General features: G+C 37.0%; 3 protein-coding genes across 12 annotated transcripts; 2 read left to right on the forward strand and 1 right to left on the reverse strand.

The window, feature by feature from the left end:
* Positions 1-115: 115 nt before the first annotated feature.
* On the forward strand, positions 116-6864 carry LOC103714664. 5 transcript variants are annotated; one of them, XM_039132805.1, is made up of 6 exons: positions 116-665; positions 803-926; positions 3520-3648; positions 5739-5860; positions 6015-6136; positions 6265-6864. In XM_039132805.1, the coding sequence occupies exons 1-6, from the start codon at positions 567-569 to the stop codon at positions 6569-6571; spliced, it is 903 nt and encodes a 300-aa protein (XP_038988733.1). In that variant the 5' UTR covers positions 116-566; the 3' UTR covers positions 6572-6864. The 5 variants fall into 5 exon arrangements, 1 of the variants encoding a protein (XP_038988733.1); XR_005514495.1 differs by lacking the exon at positions 116-665 and adding exons at positions 2610-2817; positions 3869-3989 and having other exon boundaries at positions 686-926; positions 3515-3648; positions 5739-6864; XR_005514496.1 differs by lacking the exon at positions 116-665 and adding exons at positions 2610-2817; positions 3869-3989 and having other exon boundaries at positions 688-926; positions 5739-6864.
* Positions 6865-10467: 3603 nt separating this feature from the next.
* On the forward strand, positions 10468-15623 carry LOC120112858 (protein DELETION OF SUV3 SUPPRESSOR 1(I)-like). 4 transcript variants are annotated; one of them, XM_039132806.1, is made up of 4 exons: positions 10504-10723; positions 10948-10989; positions 12235-12249; positions 15289-15623. In XM_039132806.1, exons 1-4 carry the CDS (start codon positions 10630-10632, stop codon positions 15417-15419), a joined length of 282 nt encoding a protein of 93 aa, XP_038988734.1. In that variant the 5' UTR covers positions 10504-10629; the 3' UTR covers positions 15420-15623. The 4 variants fall into 4 exon arrangements, with proteins under 4 accessions (XP_038988737.1, XP_038988736.1, XP_038988734.1 ...); XM_039132808.1 differs by lacking the exon at positions 10948-10989 and having other exon boundaries at positions 10494-10723; XM_039132807.1 differs by lacking the exon at positions 12235-12249 and having other exon boundaries at positions 10506-10723.
* Positions 15624-17413: 1790 nt separating this feature from the next.
* Positions 17414-20914, reverse strand: LOC103714663 (N6-mAMP deaminase). 3 transcript variants are annotated; one of them, XM_026807492.2, is made up of 11 exons: positions 20700-20914; positions 20458-20528; positions 19233-19324; positions 19099-19158; positions 18755-18988; positions 18589-18665; positions 18423-18492; positions 18129-18242; positions 17972-18038; positions 17773-17864; positions 17414-17678 (listed from the first exon to the last, which is right to left on the reverse strand). In XM_026807492.2, the coding sequence occupies exons 1-11, from the start codon at positions 20798-20800 to the stop codon at positions 17607-17609; spliced, it is 1050 nt and encodes a 349-aa protein (XP_026663293.1). In that variant the 5' UTR covers positions 20801-20914; the 3' UTR covers positions 17414-17606. The 3 variants fall into 3 exon arrangements, with proteins under 3 accessions (XP_026663293.1, XP_008800217.2, XP_026663292.2); XM_008801995.4 differs by having other exon boundaries at positions 17773-17877; positions 20700-20911; XM_026807491.2 differs by lacking the exon at positions 17972-18038 and having other exon boundaries at positions 18091-18242.
* Between the last annotated feature and the right edge of the window lie 6041 nt (positions 20915-26955).

The raw sequence follows: 26955 nt of genomic DNA on the forward strand, positions 1-26955 counted from the left end.
TCCCTATTGTATAGACTGTATAGTCATTCAGCGCCCCATCTTTTCAGAAAATAATAATCTTAGGTTAGAATATTTGTTCCATTTTTGAAATGGGAGTTTTTTTTTTTTTGATTTCTGATTCTCTTGATCCAAACTGGAATGTCAACATACTAATACGATGTATTCACGAGCTGAATTTCGAAGTTTCAAGAACACTGCCAGAACTCTTAATATGAAGATAAAAAAAAGAAATGGTGTATCGAGCTCTATTCCATTGTGAATGAGACGTTTTTGACCAGAAAGAACTCTATTAATAGCACACGTGTAACAAACTTGATCGACCCTAAGGAAGAAAACAAGTAAGAATAAGAAATCACCTTTTTGCATGGGACAAAGCGATCTGTTATCAAGCAATTTTATTGAGAATAACGAGGGTATCTCTAAATACTCAGCCTGGCACGATTTTGAGCACGACCCTGCTTTTTTTTATTTATTTTTGGGCCTACGCCCAACCAATGGGACAATTTTGGTGTTCAAGCACGCTAAATTTTAGGCTGGGTGGGCGGGCCGGATAGCTCGTCAGGCCCATGATTAGCTCATGGAACCTAAAATCTTACGCAGCAACCTGGAGGTCAGATCCCGCTTCGAGACGGTGGTGGAATCTTCCAGAAGCGATCGGATCGGAGGTAGGGTTTCGTAAAGGTTCTAGAACCCCTCCCTCACTCTCTCAGCCTTCTTCGAAGCCAATTCGAGCGGTGAAATAGCTACCGGAATTAGAGTTTGATTTAACCTTTTGTGTTCTTCGTGGAATTTCTTGTGCCAGTGGTCCCAGGTCTATCGTCTTCCTTCTGGAGTGGCGACGGAAAACAAGCCCGCGGCAGCTGAGGACGCGAAGATCGACCTCTTTGAGGATGATGACGAGTTCGAGGAGTTCGAGATCGACCAAGGTAACGTTCGGAGATCTTTGTTTCGTTTGCCGGAATAGATGAATCACTGAGATTTGGTGTTGAGTTTTAGTGAGAATAAACGATGATTAAAGTGAGGAACAAGTAATTACGAGTAGGATTAGTTTGATGAGGTGGTTCGATCGTGTCTTTATTAGTTTACTCTGTCTCCTTATGCAAATGGTGTCTAATTTTATGATTATAATCAATTTTATCATTGCAGTTCTAGTTATCTATATATTCATATGAATATGATCATACATAACATTACATACATAAATACATACTTAAATATGCTCGTATGTGTGTATCTATCTATCTAGATAGATGTCACTTTGGTTTCTATGTATAGCTTAATAAGAGTAATGTCAATTACCTTTTATGCATCTTCAAGCTCTTTCGTGTGATCACTTTGGTTTCTTGGAAGTGTCTGAGCTTGTAGGAGAACTTGTCGATCTGCTTAATGGGATTTAGGAGGATATGATTTTAACCTTAAGATGGGATACTGTCCTGCTTAAACTCGTAGTATCCAGATTTTTTTTTAAGAATTCAATAAGCTATTATATGTGCTTCTAACTAATCATTTGACTGTAAAATGCTAAGCAGATTTGAAGTGAAAAAAGGAAGAGGAATGATATACATGTCAAACAGGAAAAAGAAAAACACTTTCAAAGGCTTGTTTTACATGCATAGGATGGTAATGGCAAAAGATGTTCAAGTAAAACAGAGCAATCAAAGATAATGGATATGAAATCATCTGGATGAGGTGGTTAGAATTTCTGAACAGATGTGCATGTGCTCCAGGGGATTAAAAAAAAAAAAAAAAAACCTTCGTGGGAGAGATTGGATTTGTTTCGATTTATCTTAGAAAGGGTAAGAAGATTTGAACTGACATACAGGGTTATAGTTGACAAGGATCTGAACAATAATATAAATAGATGAAAGTTAAGTTTTTTGGCGTTCTCATGTTGTAATCAGAAAGTCTGTAAAAATATTAAATTATCCAATTGTAAACACATGATATAGTTATTGTAATTCATGGTTTTGCTTATTTGCTAATGGATATGTACTAAATTTCCCTTAAAGTTCATTAGAAATGAACTGAGGTTGTATTGTCTGAGTTGACTTAAAGCATGAATGATGGATTTATGGGATCTCATCAGGTGCAAATCACCTCTTGAATGGCCCCTCAGCAAATGATAAATTTTCTGCTGATTATAATTTTTTTTAAACAACATTCTCCCTCAATTATTGCCTTTAAGCCACTAAATAGATTGCATCAAAACTTTTCTTTTTCTTAGTTTGCACAGTAAAAGATTGGAACAACAATTCATTGCATCTCTTTTCTTGGATTTGTTGCATGTTCTTGTTATTTCAATTTCATCCATCCTAAGAATGTGAGTGGTGTAAGGGGTTTTAAATGTTGTGGTTCAATCATTATCTTATCTATCTCTAGCTATATTGACCTGTGATTAACATACAAGCTTCTGAGGTGTGTCCACCTTGTCTCTCTTGATGGATATATTGATATATTACATAATTTATTTTCTCATATATATATTTATAGATAAAAATAATTTTCGTAATTATCAACTATTTTGTGGATTTATCTGAAGTAGCACAGCCGCTAGATCTTAGTTGAATGATTCAAATATTATATTTACTAATATATATTGCAAATGGTAGATTCATATCCAACAATGGGAAGAAACTAAGAGTTGCCCTAATTCAGAAAAGAACTGAAATATCCACTTGAGAGTCGACGCTCAAACCCAGTCTGACCCAGATACCATCTCTGCTTGGATCTCTTTCTTCTTCAACGATCCGAGAATTCCATCCACCTTGCAGCTCAGTTTCTCTCTACCCGTTCGTCGACCGGCCGATGCTGTGCCAGGTAAGTCTCTCTCTCTCTCTCTCTCTCTCTCTCTCTCTCTCTCTCTCTAACTAATTTTATTTTACTAACGTAAAGATCATTTTTTTATAAACATCAATTTGATAGGCATTACTTTCCATTCTAGCTCTTAATTGCTAGTAGATCTTCGTAAGCCCAAAGAGTCCACCAAGTTTATTTTAGCCTGATAATCTTTATTTTCCAAGTGCAAGTCAAGGTTCAGGTATTTTATGTTATTCTATTATATTTTTGAAGAGCTTGGCAAATTTTGAGAATTTGCTGTTCTAAGTCGATAGAAATAGTCTTTAAAAAATTCGAACAAGGTGTTGTCAAAGTAGTGCATATGGCAAATAATTAGTTTAGGTAGACTTTGTTCAAAGCTATGGGCCATATTTTCATCCTTTTAAGATTAGCATTGGTTGCACAATCTGTGCAGACATTTGTTTTTTTTTTCGCTAAGTATATTGATCGAAAGCTTGGTTATGTAGTGCACATTTTTTTTTCTTTTCATTAATTTTTTATGGGTTGTCTCCTATTATTTCTTAGTTTCGAGTTATATAAACGACATATGCATGCAAAGATCTGCAAAGTGCAATATGTTATATGTAAAGATCTGCTGGTTTTCTTGGAAGACATACATTTTATTACAATCATTATGGTATTATGTAATATTGCCTCATATTTGAATTTGGTTTCATAGTGCAGGGATTGGAATGGCAGATGGTGCACATAATGAACTTGAGGGCCTTGGAGGTCTAACTACATCAATTGGGCAACTAAACATCGAAAATACTTCATTGCCATCTACTAGGGGAGATCAAAATGATATACAAGGTTTGAGTTCATGGTCCTGCTAATACTTTGTGAAATCAAATACCTGACTTTCTTCTCGATATTCTATCTTGTCGAGTATTTTGGTTTTAGATCTTGTACTTGGTCTGTTATATTGCATAGGATGTTATAAGGGCTCATGATGGTTTTCAAAATTCTAATTGTTGTATTCTGTGGACCTGAAAATGGCATCCTTTTGAACTTTTCTTCTTGTCATGTATAGGTGACGGTTATCATCAAGAGTTGGTTCTTTGTGAATCCAGGCACAGATTTAGCACATATCAAGTGATAATTTCCACTTGTTATAACGTATATTACCCAAAATCATTTGGCACTTTATTCTTGTAATTTTCCTAACCTCTGGCCTTCAAATTTTTCTTTTTCTAACTATATAAGAAATCCTTTGGTGACATTTTAGTTTAGATGGATTTGCTAAAGTATTGATCTTTTATTGTAGTGAATGAAAAACCATTGAAAGTTTAGTGTCCTGCTCTTGTTGGGACAACAGATTCGCTGTTTATATTAGTGTTGATACAAGGTGTGATTCAAATGTAAAAAAATATAATCATACTCTATATTAGCTTTGGCATATTTTAACATCCTGAAAATCAGGTAGCTACACATGCCAAGGAATGTTCAAATCATCTTTATACTTCAAGAGTTACTTGAGTTGCTATTGTGATCCTGCGGAGGTTGCCACCCCCTGTCAGATGTTCTGCATATGCATTTTTTTTTTTCAGTAGCATACCAGGTGATTTATATTGCATAATTTTAGATCCACATTATTTAAGCTAGCCCAAAATTCATGGAAGTATACCCTAGATGAGGGGCCCCAAAAAACTTACTGAGTTAATTACATGGAAATGTGTAATTGAGACATTTACACCAAGAAAGCATGTTCGAGATGACAAAGATACTTCCATGCATGATGGATAGCATTGTTCTCTAACACATAATAGATTGCTTGAAATTAGTGATTTTGTCATATATTATATATGCTAAATAGGTTTAATCAATACATGGGGTGGGATGGCGCCCCTACGTTATACAGCACTTAAAATGTCTCAAATAACGATATATTCTGTTAGTATACAAACGCCATTTCCTTTTCCTTTTTCACTTGGATATGGCACAGATAGGCTTCATTTGCCACTTCATTTGAGTCATGCCAAGATATTACTATCTCCTATTGACACTTGGCAAATCCAGCAACAGAAAATCAAGGGCCTCCAATCTCAAAAAAGCCCATCAGTGAGAACATTTTTAAAGTCAACTTACTAACTACACTGGAAAGCTTGTGTGCTGTTATTTGTCTCTTATGTCAGGTCCTACAAACACTTTGTATATGGGAGCCAACCTTGTGCCTTAGAATTTTTTTTTTGTAGTGATATTATGGTTTAGGCAACTGAATTGGGGTTATCCTTAGTTAATTTTACCACCATTGAAAATACATACTAGACTTAGACTTTTAGTTTTAGTTCCATTATCTGAATTATATCATTTTTTAGAAAAAATGTGGTTGTTATTGCTAATTATAAGTAACCAGATGCAATTTTAGGAGTAAAGGAATGTGTGATTTTTAGTTGCTCAACCACTTTTTGAGTTGCTGAAAACCTTTGTAATCGCTATGGCTCATTTGTTAAATCAATCAATGGCATATATACTCAATGGCTGCTTTTAAATACGTACATACTCACATAATATATACACACATTCATACCTACATACATACATACATATATGTATAATATTGTATAATTGCATATTTCATTTTTTTCATGTATTATTGGAAGGACTAGATATAGTATCTGGTATCTATGGTTGAAAAAAGAAAAAATATATACATATTCCATATTTTTGGGAGACCGAGAGTATTATTGTGTGGATTATGTGGCGTATGTTCTAGTTTCCTATAGTCATCTGGTCAGTAATTTCGAATTTGTTGTGCCCTGCAATGTTATATCCTCTCTGTGCATTTGCTATCTATAGGTTTTAGAGAGTTTCCATGGAGTTTGAATTTTATAAAAGCAACTATTATAGTTGATTTAGAAGGAAATAACTAGATCTGTTGACTTGGCACATTTTTGTTTCAGATGATGGAAGTGATAATTTTTGGTTTGAAGATGATCTTTCAAATGACATTTTAGATGATGACTCGAGTCATGCATCTGTATTAAACAGAGAAGGGAGGTGCAGGCTTAACAAAAATCATACAGTATCCTTTCAGACCATGCCAAATCATTCACTTATCTTCGTCTACTAGCTTATGTGCGCAGAATTTTCTAATTCATTACTGCATCTCTATATGAACAAGATCTTCTAAAAACTTTTTGAACCACGACCGTTTGGATGACTTGACAAAATTTTGGATGGGATATCGATTTGGTATAACAGCAGGCAAGGAAGCTTCTGCACAAGAGGGTTTTAATGTTGGCTTTAGGCAATCTGTACATGTTGGTTATAGATGGGGCCTTGTCAGGGGCATTACTAGGTAAAAAGAGGCTCCTGCTATGAGTCCTGATCTCTAAGCATGAATATTTCAAGTCAATTTAGAAATATATTGATCCGTACTGATTGCCCTTCTTTCTTTTAAAATTTTCTTGGTAATTACAAACATAGTGCGCTTGCCGGCCTCTCAGATTCCTCTAAAGAAAAGTTGGTGAAGAAGTTTGAGAACAGAGAGAGGTTCCTGAATTTGGATAAATCTGTGCAAGCAATATCCGCAAATGATTCTCTCAAAATGTATTATAATAGCATCTTGCAGAATGGATCGGTGCATTCTCAAGATCATTCGGAAGGAGATCAGCAAGTAGCATCCTTGACAGATGAAGATTCAAACTCCAATAAGTCAGAGAATCTTTATAAGGACCTTATTTCTCTTCTCAATGATGCTTCAGAAATTAATGTTAATGCAATTAAGACATGAGTTGGTTGTATGACCGTCCCGTTAAATGAATGTTCTGGTATTATATGAATGAACAAATAGCTTGTATTCCTTATATGGGGGCTTATCGGTTACATTTCACCGCAAAATTGTCACCATACCATTCTGTGTTAGCGCATTATAGACTGGGGCGGTGTAATCTGTAGAGATATGCTTTTTGTTGGTTTATCATAGCTTCTTGTTCCTTGTAAGTCGCTACAATAAATGTTATGACTAAACAATTCCAAACTCGTTTTCTTCAATATTTTACCTGTTATTATATTATATGCGATCCATATTTTATATAGTTCTTGATTTTGGTTAAAGAGATTGTATTTTTATTTTTAGAGGCAATGTCTAGATGGACAGGTTTTTCTTCTGACTCTGCTAAATTATGATATCAAACCATTTAAGTGCAAATATTATAAAGTCTACTTCTTCAGCTTATTTCTTTTTTCCCTTTTTTAGCATGGAAAGGCTATCTTGGGCTGTTTCCTCATTGATACTTGGAAGAGAGATTCGTATCTGTTTTTCAAAAGCTCAAATGCTTCTATATCTGAAGAAGCCAGCTCTGGCTCATGTTTGGTCTTTCTACAGTATCACATTTTGTTTGGGTTATGCTACTCATCAGCGGGCTGGTAAATGTCTGTATGACATATCAAATTAGACATCCACATTGTTGATCATAATTTACAACGTTCAAAATATCTATAAACAACAATAATGTTTTTGGGTCTCTTTTACATCAAATGTCTTGGTTTATGTTTTACAAGCATTCAATTGTACACGCATTCAAGTCTATTGGGTTTTGTGTTCCCAAGCATTTTACAATCTGAAGATTATGTTTGATGATGTGAATTTTCTATCTTAAGTTCCTACCATACATTTTAACACACACTCATGGGTGCCATTCATTTCATGTGTGGCCTTGGTAGATAGGTGACCTCCAAAACATAGTAATTTTTTCTAGGTGCTTTAAATATTACAAATTATAATTATTGGTTTAAATACTTTAATTTAATTGGTTCAAGCATTGATACTTTTCTATCTCATCATTTTACTGCAGTTTGTCTATATGCTAAAGTTAATGTTGCTGCTATTATATGGGGTAAGTGTGCCTGACCATTGTTCACCATCAATTTAGATCAGGACCTCCTTAAACTTTATCACGTCTAGTTTAGCGAAAAGATAGAAAAAGAGTAGTTCAAATACTTGATGGAATCAAATGTTTACTTCACATAAATAACTAGCTGTCATGAGTAAGAAATAAATGGATATCTTATATGCGTATGGGCAGATACAGGTTGACAGATTACATATTTTTGTGACGAGAACGATGTATATTCGTTGTTAATTTAGAAAGCATTTTAATTTGATATTCGAGTGCGAATCATGCCAAGTTCAAGTTGGCATGTGAACATCTTAATAATTAATTTCTAGTTTCCCAATTTGGTTCCGGGTTTGATAGTGTTGGGGGAAAAACCCCAAGTCATATCGCCACGGAGGCGCTCGGCCAAAGAGCGCCGACCAGAAAGGTGCTCGGCCAAAGAACGCCGACCAGGAAGGCGCCCGACTAGAAAGCGCCGACCAGAGAAGCGCCCGACTAAAGGGCGCCGACCAGAAAGGTGCTCGGTTGGAGAATGCCAACCAGAACCAACCGAAGAGCGCAAGTAGAGACGCTCGGCCAAAGAGCGCCGACCAGAAAGGTGCTCGGCCAAAGAGCGCCGACCAGGAAGGCGCCCGACTAGAAAGCGCCAACCAGAGAAGCGCCCGACTAAAGGGCGCCGACCAGAAAGGTGCTCGGTTGGAGAACGCCAACCAGAACCAACCGAAGAGCGCAAGTAGAGACGCTCGGCTAGAGAGAGCCGACCAGAAGACGCCGACCAGAAATACTGACTAGAAGCGACCCCGCCACAGGGCGCCCCGTCGGGCGACCGGGTCGGCTCGGCACCCCTGCCGAGCCGATGCCTTAACCCAATGTTCAACCCTCTAAGTCTAAGGGACTTGACAACACCTACAACTTGCCGCCTGCCACCATCTTTGAGTCATCAAGGCATAAGATCTCCGCAGGTATTCGGCACGACCTGTCATTAATGCATGAGACCCCCTCAAGTCTCTGATGCACTCAGTCATTTAATGAACACGGCTCAAGACGATCTCCGGATCACTGAACCATCAAAGCGTATGGCTCTCCCTGACCGCCGGTTCATTCGGTAATAAATGCACTTACCATCCACGAACCCCAGGCCCACTACGGCTGACGGTTCAACCACTCTAATGGGTCCGATCGACCGCGACAACTCCCTGACTCCGGTCTGATCCGGCCTTATTCTTCACTACTCCATTAATGAGCCAAATCGTGCTCAATCATCACCAGAAAGGACAAATTCCCCTGTCACCTCCCAGGTAACAAAACACCCTTCTATAAAAGGGAACCTGGGGGAAAGAAAAAGGGGACCGGACCGGGTGGAAAGAAGTAAACAGCACAGACACAATTGAGGACATACATCCTCTTTATCTTATCAAAATATTCACTCTGTCTTCTCCAGAGACTCTCTTCCTTGCTCTCTCCGCACATTTGCCCCCTCTGACTTAAGCATCGGAGGGCCGGCGCCGGGGAGCCCGGCCACCGGCTTTTTTGCAGGACAGGACAGGACGCGCCACCCCTCTTCGCTTTCTCCCACTCCCCAGCGGAGGACGCGGCCGGCCGGCGCACCGCCGTCCGCCCTCTCAGGCAGCGGAGCTCCTCCTCCCCCGGCTTCGCGGCAGCCCCCGGGTCCAATTTCCAGCAACAACTCCTATGATTTTCCAGTTAAGTGGCTGCATTAAATCTTATAATGGGGAAAATCTTATAGGTTCTCAGATGCTTCAAGTGCTCTTGCCATGGTAACCCTTATGTCCAAGTTGTCATTTAAAATCTGCTGATGTCTTCTGAGGTTTTACAGAATGATTGGAAACCTGAGAACTCTCTCTTTGTTCTTTTGTTTCTCATCTAGTGTGTAGCTTATTTATTTATTTATATTTGACCCTAGAATTTCCCATGCCTGAAAAAACTAAGATTGTTCAAATCTCTCAAGAATTTTCCAGTGTTGTCAAATATGTTACCTAACCTACTCTATTGATTTGATTTATCTATAGAGACAGCACTTTCTTGCTACACTTGTAGGTTTCTATCAAGGTTTACATACTTATCTTTTAAAAATAAGAAATGGAGTTTAAAAAATTAAAAATTAAAATCATGAATATGAGCTCGACAGAATAGTAGCTCCAACATTTTAGTAATGGCTACCCTTTTGAGGGAAGAGTTAGATGACAACACCTGTTATTCTTGGGCGATCCACTTTGATTTGTGTAGTTGGCACCATTTAATTAAAAACAACATGATATTGGGCCTATTGATGTCTTATTACTTATCTTAATAACATAATAGGAGGTGACTGAAACTATTATAATGGCTGCTATAACGGTTATAACACCGTTACATAAAACCATGCTTCCAAAGCCTATACTATGTCTAAAACTTAAACCATGTTTCAAAGTGATCAAACGTTGGGCCGGGTCGGGCTCCATACATGAAATTGGGCTCCATGTTCTGAGGCCCGGCCCAATCCTAAAAGGTTAGTGCCAGGCTCGCCCAACAGACCGATATTGGTTTGTTCATTAACATTTAACTATAATATTTATTATTTATAATATATAATTAGATAATATAATTAACATATAAAATATATATTTTAAATAATATACAATTACCTTGGGATGGGCCGGGTCCGGCTAATTTTTAAATTTCTCAGGCCGGGCCCAATTTTGTTATTTTTTATATTATTTTTATTATTTTTTTTATTGTTTTTGCCTAGGGCCAACCCATGGACTATTTTTAGAGTCCGAGCCCGCTAAATTTTGAGATGGGCTGGACGGGCCGGGTAGTGGCGCTAAGACGATACCCACCATCATCGGAGCTTTTTATAAGAAGGGCGGCTTCCCTTTTCCCTCAGCGAAGAAGAAGCTATCGGGTCGCTAGGGTTTCGTAAACGTTGGAATCCCCTCTGTCTTCTTCTGAAATGGCGACGGAAAACAAGCCCGCGGCAGCTGAGGACGCGAAGATCGACCTTTTTGAGGATGATGACGAGTTCGAGGAGTTCGAGATCGACCAAGGTAACGTTTAGAGATCTGTCTTTGTTTCGTTTGCCGGAATAGATGAATCACTGAGATTTGATGTTGAATTTTACTGAGAATAAACGATGATTGAAGAGAGGAAGAAGTAATTACGAGTAGGATTAGTTTGATGAGGTGATTCGATCGTGTTTTTATTAGTTTATTTTTTCTCCTTATGCAAACAGTGTTTATTTTTATGATCATCATCAATTTTATGATTGCAGTTCAAGTGATTGAAAAGGCAGGCAGGATTTTCTGTACCACAGGTCAAACTTTCATTCAGACCTGAACCTAGATTTTATTCGAGCTTTAGTTGAGTTTGGATCAATCTCTAGTTGAGCTTGATGCAATCTCAATCAATTTTGGATTGATTTATGGTTATCGGTTCGATTGAAATAGGCTTGGTTTGCTTTCTTCTCAACTTGAACTTATGTTCAATCAAGTAATGAAGAATCGTGCTTAATGTCGAACCCTAGGCACAAAAGTCAGATCTGATTCATCAAGCTCAGCTTGAGTACACTCCTACCTACATGTTGGACTCTAAGTATGTTGGAAAGAGTGTATGTTAAGGGAATAGATTATGAACCCCCTTTTTTTTTTGTTGGTGCCCAAACACCTTAGCGACAGTTTATGATTTTCAATAATTCATTTTTAGTCATTTACTTCTTATTTTGCCTTTATCAGTGTTTTAAGAGGCGGTTGCTCATAGTGAATATGCATTATGCATGCTGCAAATATGGATGCATAATCAACTAGTATTTTAAAATATTTAAAATAAATAAAAATATATTAAATACAATAAAAATTGCAATATTGTTGATAACTAATAGAAATATTAATAAGAAAAACATCCAACAATTATTTTATACTACTCAGTATGTAATTCTTAAAAGCAAAAATTCTAGCATAAGTAACATATTGATATTATTTTTACGTTCATATCTGCCTTGCCTAAAATCTGCATTTAACCTAACCATATGCATGAACCTACCTGTGGGCCTACATAAGAACGGGTCACATATGTGCTCATGCAATGTTAATGGGGCTACATATGTGGTCATGCAATGATAAGTATGCAAGAAATGCAGCTGCATAATGCTAATCTTGTCGCATATATGTTTGTGTAGTGTTAAGCTGTCCGTCTTTTCTCTCATATGGGGCTTGGCCGCATATGGTAGCTAAATTTAGGGACGTTGGTCTGGTCAAGGAATCAGATACAAGATGCAGCCTTATGCACTGCATTTTAAAACACTGGCATTAATTATTAATCGTTCTGTAGACTTGTTGCATTAAGTTGCTTCAATTATTAAATATGATCTTTCTTTGATGATTAATTAGTCATGCTGCACAAACTGTGGGGAAAATTTGCAAATTTACAAGTCAATGTATTTTGTTACAATGTAATTGTTTCTCAAATAGATGTAAAAAGTTCCTTAAATTACCTAATCACTCTAATTTCTCTTAATTTATTTCTGATTTTCTGTTTCATATTTTTTTGAATTTTTTTTCAGATATTGGGTGTTCAGGTATTGGCCTAGGCCTCGACCTTCTGCCTAAGGGTTAAGCTGTCCCTTGAATGCTGCATATTGCAACTAAATGATCTTGTTGTGTCATGTTGAAAACTCAAGTGGATCAAAGCAGTTATAATTAAATCATTACCCAACATTCAGATCGATAAAATAAGACCTATCATTAACTTATGAATGGTAGTATAGTACACATCTCATGAGGGCCAAATTCATGAAGCAGTCTGCTATTTTTTCTTATGTTCTTAGTTCTTTTTGGAATCTGCAGAATACAGCTTCTATGATATATAGAGGTCTTAAAAGAGTTTGATGTAGTAGCTCTGTGCTAATGTTTTAAGTTTTCCTATGACTTTGAATTGTAAGTGTCATAGATTTCATTGTTTAAGAAGCCATATAAGGCCATACTTCGCTTTGTATCTAGAGGTAAGCCTCTTCAAAAATGCATCGAGGCTCGTTAGCAAGGCTCTATAGGTGTGAAGGATATCATATCAAGTTAAAAGGTGTGTAACATGCAAACCCTGTACTTCTATGTTATGCCTTATTTGAGAGTTTTAGCAGTTAGACCTTTATTATTTTCACAACCAAATATAATGAAAAACACAGTGTTTTTTTTTTTAAATTTTTGCATACTCAAATTTCAAACTATGGTGCAGTGCGTTAGTGTAGCTGTTCATTATTATTTGGTTAGTGGAATTTGATTGCTTCGAGATTTTTGTGGTCAAGTTCGGGCATAACACCGACATTCTCTAACTTTTTTCATTATTTTGCTTTCATTTCTAAACATATATAGGAAAGTTAATTATGTATAGCTTCATGAACAGCATATGTATCCTCTACATAATGCAACTTAATTTGAGAACTGATTTTTTTTTCACTATCCTGCTAAAGCGGTTAGATATTGCGGCCAGGTTCGTATATAAGAATTTCTTTATGATTATATTTCAAAAACTAGTTCCACTGAATCTTTGGCAAATTTTCCTTTTGTTTTGGATGATTTGACTTCATAGTTGAATCTACAGCTAGTCAAGGATGATTTTCAGCCCTACCCAGGAAGCTTTGATAAGAATAGGAAGAATTAAGGAAATCGAAGAAAAATATTTCTGCAGAAAAGATCATAATTTATGGTTATTGTCTCTTTGTTCTAAGCTGAAACAACGGGCCATTGCTAACTAATGTAACTGATATCTTGAAATCAGTCATATTAAAACACTTAAAAAATCTGTCAGAAAGAGTTTGAAGAGCCACTTTGCTATTTGAAACCCCATTGACACCCAGGTATCATTTTCCCTTCAACAGGATTTGCATGTGCTGCTCTCTTCCCGTCTTTCTTTTAATATGCATCTTCAACTTAAGTTGATTATAGTGGCCACTCTAGAATTCTTTTCTTTTAGCATGTACATGGTGACAACTTGTTGTCCACCAGAAGATTTTGGACCATTATATCCAAGGATCTAAGACATGGTACCCACACCTGTCTCAGTCTTGTATTGGGTCGATATGGTATTGGGATGCTCCTGTCTCAACACCTACGATAGGTTGGAATCCTGATGCTTTACCAGGATGCCTCCAACTACACTGCCCCCCCCCCCCCCCCCCCCTCCTCTTCATTGTTTAAGATTTTTGTTGTTTTTAATGTTTTTCAAATCCTTTTATCCTCTTAAATAGGCCTCTTGAGCCTTTTGATAGGTATGATACGAACACTTCCTTCCTTGCATGTTTTGAATGAATTGGTTTCTTCTCCCCTTCCTCTACTTCCACTCTCTCTCATTCTCTCTTTTCCTCTTGGAGCTCCCTCCCGTGATTGAACCAACAAGACAAAAGAGAGCCACTAGGTTTTTCTTCTTTGTGCATGGGACCTATCCCAGCTGGTCTTGGGTGACCTAGCTAGTGAACCAGTCGGTCCTGACTAATGCCAACTGGGATGCCCCAAGCGAACTGGTGTCATAGTGGTGTCCCAGGTACTGTTTACTCAACAGAATCGAACAGTAATAGTCGGATGCATTGGTACTATAGGAATGGGAATCCTTGTCTATGACTTAGGAACCAATAAGCATGATAGTTCATGATTATGTAATATTCTTGTTCACCAATCAAATCAATCCCACAAATTTGCAAAATACTCTATAATTATAAAATGTGAATTTCAATACTCATAACTAAAAATTCCTTCGATTTTAATGTTCGTTTTTTTTCACTTATCTACATAAAATCTGACTGAGAGGAATTCTTGTACAACAAGTTAGTTTGAGCTTATTGAGCGAAACACCGCTTTCTAATCTTCTTCTAATGCTGCAGAGTGATCTGTTGCCCTTCTGCTGAATATTGTGGTTACTCTCCCACAGAAAAGTGTATCTTTCTCTTGTCATAGGTCCAATTAGTTCAAGAAGACCAATTTGTTGTAGATGGCTGCCTGGGCACTCACCTTAATGGTTTTGTGTTATGCGTGGAGGATGTGATTGATTCATGAATCAATATCGAATGTTGTCTCGTTGGTACTTGCTGTTGATTTTTGCATCTTACTTGTTATGTTTCTTTTTTGGGATTATTTTTAATCTTTCATATTTACCAGCTATCAGACTTTATTATTTTTTGGTTGCCTGGATCTCTGGGCACGCAGATAGTATAAACGTCCACAAATTGTGTTCCTCAAAGTCATATAAGTTGAGGTGGTTTATTTATGTTGCTATGCAAGGTCAATTTATGTTAGTCACATAAATTGAATAGGTCAAATCAAATCAGACATTACTCAACTTGTTTTGTCTAGAATGGTGGAATGAAGTTGCAGGTTGACTTATAATAGCATTGAATAATATCTGACATCTGTGCTGTCATATTTGTTATTCCCTATTAATGAAGTACTTTAATAACTATTAAAGTGAAAAACAAGCTGGTGATGATGATGAAGAAACTTGCTTGCATTTTTTTTAAAAATTTTTTTAATGGAAACTGCTTCTTCATATTCTATAAGTGACTCTTCATGGATAAGTGAGAATCAGGATTAACCATGCATTTTTAACTGTTGTCTTAAACACATTGCAGAATGGGATGACAATGAAGAAGGTAAAGAAGCCATGCAGCAGTGGGAGGATGATTGGGATGATGATGATGTCAGTGATGATTTCTCCCTACAGCTGAGGAGGGAGCTCGAGCTTAACTCGGAGAAGAGTTAAATTCTTACCATGTTTAGTGGGAAACAGTTATTCTGCTCAATCTTGCAGTAGTCCTTTCTTCCTTTTAGTTGGACGTTAAAGAATGTAGTTCTCTGGCTTTCAATACTTGATCATTGCGAAAAACATATTTTAATATGATTAGTATTGTTGCCTTAATGTGAACACTGTTTTTTCTAGTAGTCTTACTGTTTGAACTTTTTGTTACTTCTAACGCTTTTTGTTACAAACAACTCACTCGTGTGAACCTTACTTGATGCAACGCTGGTCAGTAGGATGAGGCCAGGCCGAGCGAAGCATGATATTTGGTCAGTGTTTTCCAAGTGGGAGCTTTTTCGCTACAGCAAGATCTGCAATAGATTTTGATGCTTTTTCTCCAATCAGTGTTCCTTAATTGGTTCTGCTCTCGGGTAAGAGCTCTGGGGAATGTTGCTAATGATCTAGAGATAAGGGAAGCTTTACATAATAAATAGTGGTGATGGTTGCATGGATTAATTAGTCTGAAGCAAGAATTCAAGAAATCAACAGTTGCAATAGATGCGGGCATGTCTTCTATGACAGCAATTTCTTTCAAGTGAATATTTATTATAGAGATTTGTGACAGCTTTGAATGGCCATGTCATTGTTCTTAACATGTTTGCGGTTATTGCATCCGTTTGCGTCCTACCGCATTATGATCTTACTCTAGATGCTGCCAAAACCACTTTATTGATCTGAACGATGCGATAACTAATGTGGCATTACCTTTGTCATCAAATTACATAGGCAGGAGTTAGAAGAAAATTTTACCATTAATTAATAGATACATGGTTATGTTATACCAAATGGTTTCATAAACTGCAGTCCTTTATATGTGGCTCTTGAAAATTCAATGCCTTGGTTATAGCGGATTTAAAAATCGAAAACCAAATCTGGTGGTTTTGATAATTACTCATTTTGGTAACAATGGTTTGATCATCTTTTTTTTTTTTTTTGGTAATGATGGTTCTGATAATTATTAAATGATAGAAGGCTAATTTATTTTTTCGGAGGGTTTGTTATCAAGAATATAGAACATGTTGTGAAGAAACTCTTGCCTAAGTTGACAGTCATTTCGATATTCGCATGACTATTCTTTGGAAAACATCCACACCATTATATACAAATTTCGTCGAACCCTGCATGATCTGAAGCAACATTCTATGCTTGATATGGAAAATTCAGCACCTTTACAGTTCATGCCTCTTTGTTCACTTTTCTACCATGGAATCTGTTTTCCCATAGTCAAATAACTTCTAGTATTCAATAGGCATGTAGTGTTAACCTTGCAGGAAGAGAACCCAAATAGAATGAAGTATAGTCTCATCATTTCTTAACAACAGACAAGAAAGAAAAAGTAATATCGCAGGCAGGAGATGAAAGAGTCAGGTCTCTTGTTGACATGCCATGTTTCAGAAGAGGAATCAGCCATAAAAAATGAGTCTACTTCTCAAGAAGCATTTTGTTACAAAGTTCGAGGCCAATGTCAAAATTGAAAGCACAGATCAGTGGGCTCGACATATGAATGACCAAGTTCCCTTGATCATTCTCCCGGATCTAGCTTTTTTATTAACAAATATGTTCCTCTATGCTGATAGATTGGCAAGTTGTCCTTGTGACCTCAAGAATCATCTGCGCATTTTAATGAGTAAAGTCATCGACTTTACGGCAAGAAAACTGATGTTTGTATCTTTTCTTTTTTTCTTTTTTTTTTCTTTTAAATTTTAATAAGGTGATCGCCTGGATCAAAGTTCATCTGATCCACCAAGAATGGGAAAAATAACCCACTTTTGATGGATAAAATTTGTATTTATTTCTGCATGATGGATAAAGTTGTAGTCAGGCTGGACTGGAGCCTAGGGCTGTTGCATCAATACTAAGAGACTTTACCAACTTGATCAGCTGACATCCTCATGTTCATGTTTTTGTTGATCAGCTCACCAAGGAAATATAATTAAAAACAGCTAATCGCAGCATGATAACTTTGCAATCCTGAAAACATCAGATATCTTCACTGTTTGAAAAACAATATGATAACATCACCAAGCATTCAATACAATGTCTGAAGCTAATAGGCATCCATTAATGGTGTGATAATGAGTGATAATTTTGATCAAGCAAATTCTATGGCATTACTCTCAGCAGCTTCAAATATACTTCTCAGAGCCTGCTTCACTCCATTATCAGCAAACACGAACTCAATTGCACTTCGAGCCAGCTGGAACATTTGACCTTTGTCGAGTCCTTAATAGTTCAAAAAAAAAAGGAACCAGCAATAAATTACATAATTTCCATATTTAATGACTTTTGTTACTGACAAAATGAGGAAGATGCCTACCAAATGTTGAGGCCACAAGGTAGTACTCATTGGAAAGAGTGGTAGAGAATAACCCGCAATCATCAGTGCAAAGGACCACTGGATGTTTTGAACTGTACAGATCAACTGCATAAACATCATATAGTCAATATGCTAAAATGAAATATATGGTGTTGACAATTAGGAAGTTTAATAAATATAAGGATGGAGCAGAACATACCAAAATGATGATCATTTATTGAATGGAAACGTTCAGTTCGGACATTGGAAGTCAAACATATCTCTATCTGCATAAATGGAGGAATAACTTCAGCAGAACTGGTGGAAGTTAAAACTTACCAAGGATGAAGCATAATGAAAGATGCCAATAAATTAACCGGAATTTTTGCTGATTTTATCCTTCTCCATTCTTCCTCTTCAATAAAACAAGCATGACCTATCCTCTCGGGGTGGATGCCCAACATTGCTTGGACTTCCTTCCGGTTAGGTATCTAAAGTCACTAAGATACAACAACAAACTAGTTAGCTGATTTGAATGACAAACTAGACACTAAGAAAGAAAAATAAAATAATTTAAAATTAGCTTTGACTTCAAGTGAAACTGGACATTGGGGCTTAAAAAGCATATTCTCTTCCTTAAGTATGTGAAAATTTTCTCAAAACTGACGCACCTCCGCACAGTGGAGGGTAAGAGGGAGCCCCAGTTCTTTAGCATGCTTTAGTGCCGGAATGAAGGTTTGGCTGCAACACAAAACATTACAAGAAAAAGGACAAATTTAAGAATAGAGACATCACTGCATTTGTTCTCTTCATAACCATATACCCGTTCTAATTTACCATTCCCCAACAACAGGATTGCCAGAGAGGTCAATACCAACCACCCCATAATCCTTCAGTTTCATTGCCAAATCAACCTATCAAATTGAGAAAGTTGAGGATGAAACCAGTTTCACAAGAGCATTTAAAAACATAACATACAGTCTAACAGACAGAATTCTCAAACCGTTTCCATTGCTGATGCAGTTGTTTCACGACGGTCAATACTTAAAAGAAGGCGGACGTATATCTTTTTCCTCTTTATTCTACCTTGTGTATCATTTATTGGTGAAGGTTCTAAACAATAATCAGTACTTGAGTCAGAATTTGCTAAAGCAACATCAACGGTATCAACAGCTCTTAAACCATCAATAACTGCTTTCATATAAGATTGCTTAGTCATCCCTTTAGCTTCATTCTTCTGTAAGATTAGAAAACCAAAAAATAGTGGACTTGGTCATGTTCACTATCAAAAGCTCCTGATATGAATGATCCACTTGATTTGGTCAGAAAAATGCACATATGGGATACCTTTGGAGTTGTTCTTAGTTCCAGGTAGACAACATTCTCAGCTGCAAAATCTTCAACGACCTGTTTCAAAGTACCAGTTAAGACCAAGTAGGACATACAACAGAGATCTTTCAACAAGGATGCATTGAACATACTTCCTTGGTGATTCTTGCTACTGTTTCATGGTCAGTTGTAAGAATGTGATACAAATCAAAAAGCTTGAAGCACTCAGGCAAGGATCTGCCATCTGCATAAAGTCATAATAAGAAATAATGATAAGCAGATTCATCAGAAAGACAGTAATGGTAAACAAATAGCTTTTTATGCATTTCACAATTAACAGATTTTTTCTATGATTTACACAAACCCAATGCTTATTCTCAATATTGCATTTCTTGTAATTCCTTTGTACACATTTTACTCCAAAAACTTTCAAGAGGGCCTTTAATATATACACAATCCCTCTTTTCTGAATAAGAGGCCCTGCACTCAAACATGTTTAATACTTATGGATGATATAGTCCTGATTAATGAGATGTAATCAAGAGGGACAAAATTGAAAAGATAACGAAGTGCCATAAAGTTAAAAAATAAAAAAAAGAACTGTTAAAACCAAAACAGAATATGTTGAATGCAAAGTCTAGGAAATCTATACAAATGAGACTGCTGCAACAGTCCAAATCGTTCCAAGAGCAAATTAAAGTGATTATATCAGTTAAGTTTCATTTATTATACATAAGTTTCGAGAAGTAGATGAAAATGCTTGTTGTAAAATTCAAGTAATAGAAATGAAACGGAGATATGCTTTCAAAATGCTGCGTAATAGCATGAAATCATGGAAACTACAATAAGACAATAAGGCTGGCGCAAATGCAGAGCAAAAAAGACAATTTGAAGATTAGGATGGTAGCACAAGGCAGTGAAAGACTGATATTTTGCTGTAAGTTTAAAAAAAGCTGCATCATAGGGAAGAGGTATAGCGATACAAAGCTAACTGAGATGGTAAAGCCAAGAACAAATAAATATCATAGATAGAGTAAGTTGTGCTGAAAGATATGGGAAAACTTTGCTCATCTAAGGCTTTAGCCCTGGAAATAATCTATATCTGTTGAATGATTCATGAAGGAAGTCCTAGTAAGAATGTCATGATATACTTCTGAAAGCAAGTCAACAAGCCAGCACTGTTTGCTTCTCCAAACCAAACACAACATGTTACAAGATCTGTGAAGGGAAAAACTTCTCTATAATTTGAAGTCCTTTTTCAAAGTGGCTACATGCAGGACAAGAAATTTGCCTGATAACAGGATCTAAATCAGCAACTTATTGGGAAAAAAATGGCAAAATAATAGAGGTTGAGCAAAAACATGATTTTATACTTACTTTTCATAATCACATGCGCTACATCTTCAAAAACAATGACACCTTTTTCGCCCAGCACTTTTGCAAGTTCCCTGAGGAAGAAATTTCCAAGAGCAAAACAACAATTACAGAAAAAAAAATCCACTCAAACAAAAAAAGGAAACGAGACAATCATACTTGGAACAAACGGAAAAGGTCTAGAGAGAGAAAAATTTGTGATGAAAACAAAAGGAGAGGATGAGAGAGGAGGGGAGTAGAATCACAGAAGGGTGGAATCTCTGATGGAGCCGTTGAGGTGAGCATGGAGCTCTATCTTCGGAATCTCATGGCACCACTCCCACATCTCCATATCCCTGCCGTCCATCTCTCTCTCTCTCTCTCTCTGTGATCGCTCTTTCTTTGTAAAACTCTCGGGGGTAAAAGATTGAGGGGATCTATAAACGCTAGTCCAGCCTACGAGCAAGAGGTCGAGGGCTGTTTTTTAGGTTTGAAATTCCCAAAATACGCTTGCTTTTTTATTTCCATTCTGTGTTGGTCAAACATAACGGCAGCGGGAATTTTTTATAACGGCAACCATCTTTTACGTGATGTCCAGTTATAACGGCGCTTCTGCAGAAGGAGCAATGGGTAATGAGATAACAGGAATACGGAAGCTTCAGTTTTTCATGCTCCAAAATTTGTTATCCAATCGGTGGCATTGGTGGCTCCCATCTACCACTTGATGGCATCGTGTTCCAAGCTAAATATATATGCTGATAAAGCCAACAGAGCTGAGGATTAGATGGCCTCATTTGTGACTAATCATTTTGAGAGAGGTCTCTGAACTAGTAAGAGAAAGCTCTCTAGAGCGCTTCAAAATTTGTTGCTTTTTAAATTCTTTAAATGTATTTATATTAAACTAGTATGAGTCTCTGTTGTAGCCAAAAAAAAAAAAAATATTGTGGTCCGATCCACCGGCTTATGTGCTTCATGGAAGGCATATCTCGTTGTAAATGTATTCAAAAATTGAAGAAGATATTCCGAGCAATTAACGGAAGGTGATGATAGTCATCCGCAACATTGTGAAAGAAATTGACCTAATTTATAGTAGTTGAGCAATATGACTCCTACCACAAATTGCTTCTTCTGATATTGTAATATATTTTGGAGCAAAAGACTTAGATCTCTTTATAAGTATATTCTTAAAGGAGATAAAAGTATCATTTTGCTATTTTATCACTTTTTCTTATTTTTTTTTTTTAGGTACAACGGCAGCTCACACCCCACCCTAGGGTTGTGGACGTGGAAACTGCTAGCACTGGTTATGTAAAAGCTATTGTTTTATTCCACAAAAATTTAGTGCAGGGCTGATTGGATAAATAATGGTTGTATTTTCCATTACTTTGACAAATGAAGGCAGTCATATTTCATAGTGATCGTTCACATTATTTTTCATTGTAATGGCTGGTAACCTTTTTTTTTTTTTTTTTTTTTTTTTTTTTTTTTTGAGGAGAAGTTACTTAGTTTTTGTTGAAAGGTTAATAGCATCCAACCAAAAGCTTTCTGAGCAAATAAAAGATGTTATTTCGCACAAACAGGAAATGATGGTTTTAGTAATTGTGATGGGAGAATAGAGTTTTCTTAGTGGAAACAGGAAGGAAGTGCAAAATATCGGCTAGACAAGCTTTGATTCGGCAAGCTCATCAATGAAGAATTCTTGGGTCAGAACAGATTCACACCAGATTTTGTTCTTCATTTGTGGTCGATAAAGGAGTTCCCCTGAGAGAATTTCTTGACCTACTCTTTGACAAGGAAAGGGGTTTTATAGTGACAACCAATGGTGTTCGCATGCCTCTTGAGCATGCTTTGGCTGTGGCATAAGGTGTGATGTTGTGGGAATCAATCCCATACCCATGGAAAGTACTCTTGCCATGTAGCACAAGGGGATTGGTGATTTGCATTAATTGGTGTGATGCATGGAAGGTTGTTGAACATTCAGTTGCCAAATTAGTGTCTTTAGACTTTATGAAATTGTGAGGTGCACTTAATGAATGCCCCAAAGACTTTTCAATCTAGAAGATGATGACATATAGGTGATTGTAATGAAAATATTATGGGAAACTTTTTTCCTACCTATCCTCATGTTGTGGGAAACTTTTCCTATCTACCTTCGTGGGAAGGAGAATATGTGGGAAATAAAATATTGTGGGAAACTTTTTCTACCTACTCTCATGAGGTAGTCATCATGTATATTTATAGTTGAGAAAGTACAAGAGATTACAACTAGGATGGTACAAAGATAGAAAAAATAACAAATGGATCTCTAGGATCAACCTTAAGTTTATGATATTCGAAATTCAAAATTCTTAGAATCATGGATCCTTGATATGTGGCTTGATATAGAGCTGAGATGAAAATACTACCAACACCCCCTACAAGCTAAGATGGATACCACTGAGAGCTTGAAATGCAACTATTGAAAGCTTTAGGAGGTAAGTCTTTTGGTGAATATATCAGCAAGTTGGTCATTGGAATAGATGACTCGGACATAAAGTTGATGACGAGCCTGTCACGACCCCCGCCCCGATCCGGCGGGCCGCCGTGACGGTTCTAGGGTGCAGGTAGGCATAAGGCCACCAGCCACCGCGTAGAATCCTACTAACCTATCACAAACATCAACAAATCCCTGAAATATTTTGGCATAAGGCATGCACAAAATGATCACTCTTCCTATAATAACCTGTCAGGATATAACAATACATACACAACCCCACTTGTCAGAGCAGCACATATAACCTGCTACAATATAAACCTGAACAAGATATCACAATACATCATCACAGGCACACAACTGATCTGCACATATATATATACCTGCTTCCCAATTCATCCATGGTCAACCCATATTCACAACAGGATCTATGACTGTAACTATACACTATGTACAACAGAAGGTTTATATTACACCAAAATGTATAAACCTCTATCTACATTATACTATGAAGCGGTACAACCAGCAGGCAATCTCTAACCCTGCTCCTCTCTAAACGACATCTGCCCTGCAACAAAAATATCAAACTGGGAAATGAGTATATGAATACTCAGTGAGTGGAGTAGAGAGTACTATGCACATGAGACAAGATATAATCATGGCTCGAGGTGAAATCTCAAGAACATATGAGCAGTCATCAATGACAGGATACACATAATTCAACATAAGAAATATGGTGTAAATCATCACAATATCACTATAGTCATAGTCAACTCATCTGAAGCATATATAGAAAACCAAATAAGCATGTATGATAACATGAATATGCTCAACAGGTTATAATACTGAAACATATAAATCAGGTGTCAATAGGCTGAATCATCAACAAGACAGTTATCGGAAGGTGGGTCTTATACCCCAGGCGAACCATAACAACTTCCTACTGTCACATGCATATGCAGAAATATGACACCACACAATAATACAAATGCTGGCCAGTATCCAGAACAGAAATCCAAAGAAAATCGTGAGACTCATCTCACATCTGAATATTAAATGGCACCTCGTGAGAATTCTACATCCGCGGAAAGCCTACTGCACCTCGCGGGGACTTACTATGCCCGACGAAAAGCAAATATATGTCATAGGACTGGCCGATCCTATGCCTAGAGCATATCCCCCTAGAAAAGGACTGGGCTGCATCCACCCAGGAGACAACTATGTGCACATAGGCCGATGTCTAACCCCATCGACTATAGGTGTCCTGTAGATACTGCCAAGCCATGCATAAATGACATAATGCACACTCCCAATACTCAACTATAAAGGAGTATAATCAAGACTACCACTCACTCGACCACGACCCAATCATAAACTAACATCAGGGTTGAGAGTGAGGAGTCAAAGGAGTGTAATGCAACTCAATATACCACTGAAAAAGCTCTACAAGTCTTTGAAATAGAGAAAATGAAATCAATTTACAAAAGAAGTCATTTCACAACTCAGAACCAATTTAACTACTCTTTTACCCCTTGTAATTCCTCTCAATATTCCCTCCAATGCATGTACAAAATAATCAAGCATGGAGAAATAAGATTATAGAGGAATCTACTACAATATCAATCAATATGCTTAAGTGGAATCAATTCACACTTGGCGACATTCATGAAAATGAATTAAGAATGCTCATGGTGCAAAGTACATAACTCCCACCCACCTGCCAATTCGGCACGGTCCTGATACACCTTCAAAATCTACAGTAGGCAGTGAGGGACTTCTTTCCCCTGTTTCCTAGCTTCTTGCCCAACTATGACATGCATTAATTATACATTAGTCTTGTATCAAGGATTCATAATCTATGTATCAATCATAAGCTTAGAAACTTTAATTGACTCAACTCTCCCTTCTTAATTAACATATTTTCTTTTCTTTTTCTTTTTTTCTTCTATTAATTAACTCACCATTTATATGTATTAGGGACTCCCTAGCATGAGTACAAGGTCCCCCTTAGCCTAATCTAGGCTTAATACCCTATTATGACATGAAATTTCTTATTTTCCCACCCGGATGAACAGTAACTCGGACCGACAGCCGGTTACTTCATCCCATGTTTGATATACTTTCCAAACTCCAAACTCTATAAAATTTATAACTAATATTCTACACTTATAGAGGTTTCCAGAGAGGTAAACATGCATCACCATCGGAGGCCGATTGACCCCCGAAACATGTCACTGACGTCAGCACATCGACACAGGTTTTCCACAGTCCCAAAAAAACCTTGTCGAAATCCGACTCCTCCTCTTTCAACCTCCTCTAAAACTGTCATCTACCCTTTCTATAACCTAAATTCTCTAGAATACTAGGTAGGGATCGGGTATTTACCTTTTTTCTTCTGAAAACTGGGGTCTTTGCATAGAGGAGAAGGAAACCTACGCTTTTTCCTTCAGCTGGCAGCGCAACCGGGGCTCTCTTCCACCTCAAATTCCCTTCATCTTTCTTCTTTTTCTTTTTCTTTTTTCTTTCTTCACCGCCTGAGACCACTCCCTTTCCTTCTCTCTGTCTCTCTCTCTGTGTTTAAATCCCACCGCCACAGCACAAACCCCCATTTAAATCACATCAAACACTGTTCACCCTTTGTTTAAAATTATTAAATTCTCATTTTGCCCCTAACACATCAACGCATCTACTGTTATGCCATTAACTTTTGCTTCCTTCCAATTTTACCCCTTATATCAATTTTAAGAACTATTCTATCCTTCTTTATATAGAAAAAAAAATTTGGGGTTATTACAGAGTCACTCGCTCTCGAACAAAATGAAAATTAATTTCAATATGCTTGGCCCGAGCATGAAACGGGATTGGCAGTGAGAAATATGGCAGATAAATTATCACACCAAAGTATAGGAGCTTAAAAAAGTGAGATATCCAATTTATATAGTAAAGCTTGAATTCAAATTAATTCAGCAATAGCATTGGCAAGTACTTTGTATTTAGATTAATTCGGTACTTGAACATGCCATTGTGTGTTGTTTTTTAGCACTCCAAGATATGAGATTAGGGCCAAAAAAAATATTTAAGTCATTTGCAAAACATCAGTCATCGGGATCACCGACCCAATTGGTGTCGAAATAGGCATGAAGAAAAAAGAATGGGCTTTTGGTTAAATAAATACCATAGTCGATAATATGCTTTAAATAGCGAAGAATATGCTTGACTACATGCGAGTGCATAGAAGTGGGCCTATTCATGAATTGGCATACTTGGTTGACTGCAAAGGCAATGTTAGGATGTATAAAAGTAAGGTACTGAAGCGCACCTACAACACTCTGATATTGAGTTGGATCAAAAAGTGGCAAATTATCAGAATGAGAAAGTTGGAACTCGGTAAATATAGATATTGAGGCAAGCTTAGAACCATCCATGTTAGTTTTAAGAAGAAGATTAGAAATATATTTTGATTGGGTCACATGAAATCCAATATTAGTAGTTCAGCCTCAATGCCCAAAAAGTAGTGAAGAAGGCCTAGATCTTCATGGCAAATTCAGTTTGTAAAAGAGTAATAGTGTCATCTAATGGAGAAATAAGAGTGCTAGTAAGAATAATATCATCAAAATAAACTAGAATAAGTGCCACATATTCTTTGGTATACTTGATAAAAGTTGAGACATCAGCCTTAACCTAGAAAAGCCAAGAGTATATAAATGAGAGCTCAACCGCTAAAATCAAGAATGTAGCATCTGTTTAAGACCATAAAGAGAATGTTGTAGCTTACAAATATATAAGTGGGATGATCTGGGTCAGTGAAACTAGGAGGTTGTTTTATATAAACATTCTTAGTGAGAAATCCATGGAGAAACGTATTTTTGACATCCAATTGCCGAATGAACCCACCTTCGAAAATTGCGAGAAAAAGAATAGTGTGAAGTGTGATAGGCTTGATAACTGGGTTGAACGTCTCATCATAATCAACATCTTTTTTAATATTTGTGTAGGTGGATGAATCATAAAGGATGGTGCGCTTTGAGATCTGTGTAAGTAGATGAATG

Source organism: Phoenix dactylifera, chromosome 13 (genome assembly GCF_009389715.1).
Source record: "Phoenix dactylifera cultivar Barhee BC4 chromosome 13, palm_55x_up_171113_PBpolish2nd_filt_p, whole genome shotgun sequence".
Taxonomy (NCBI): Eukaryota; Viridiplantae; Streptophyta; class Magnoliopsida; order Arecales; family Arecaceae; genus Phoenix; species Phoenix dactylifera.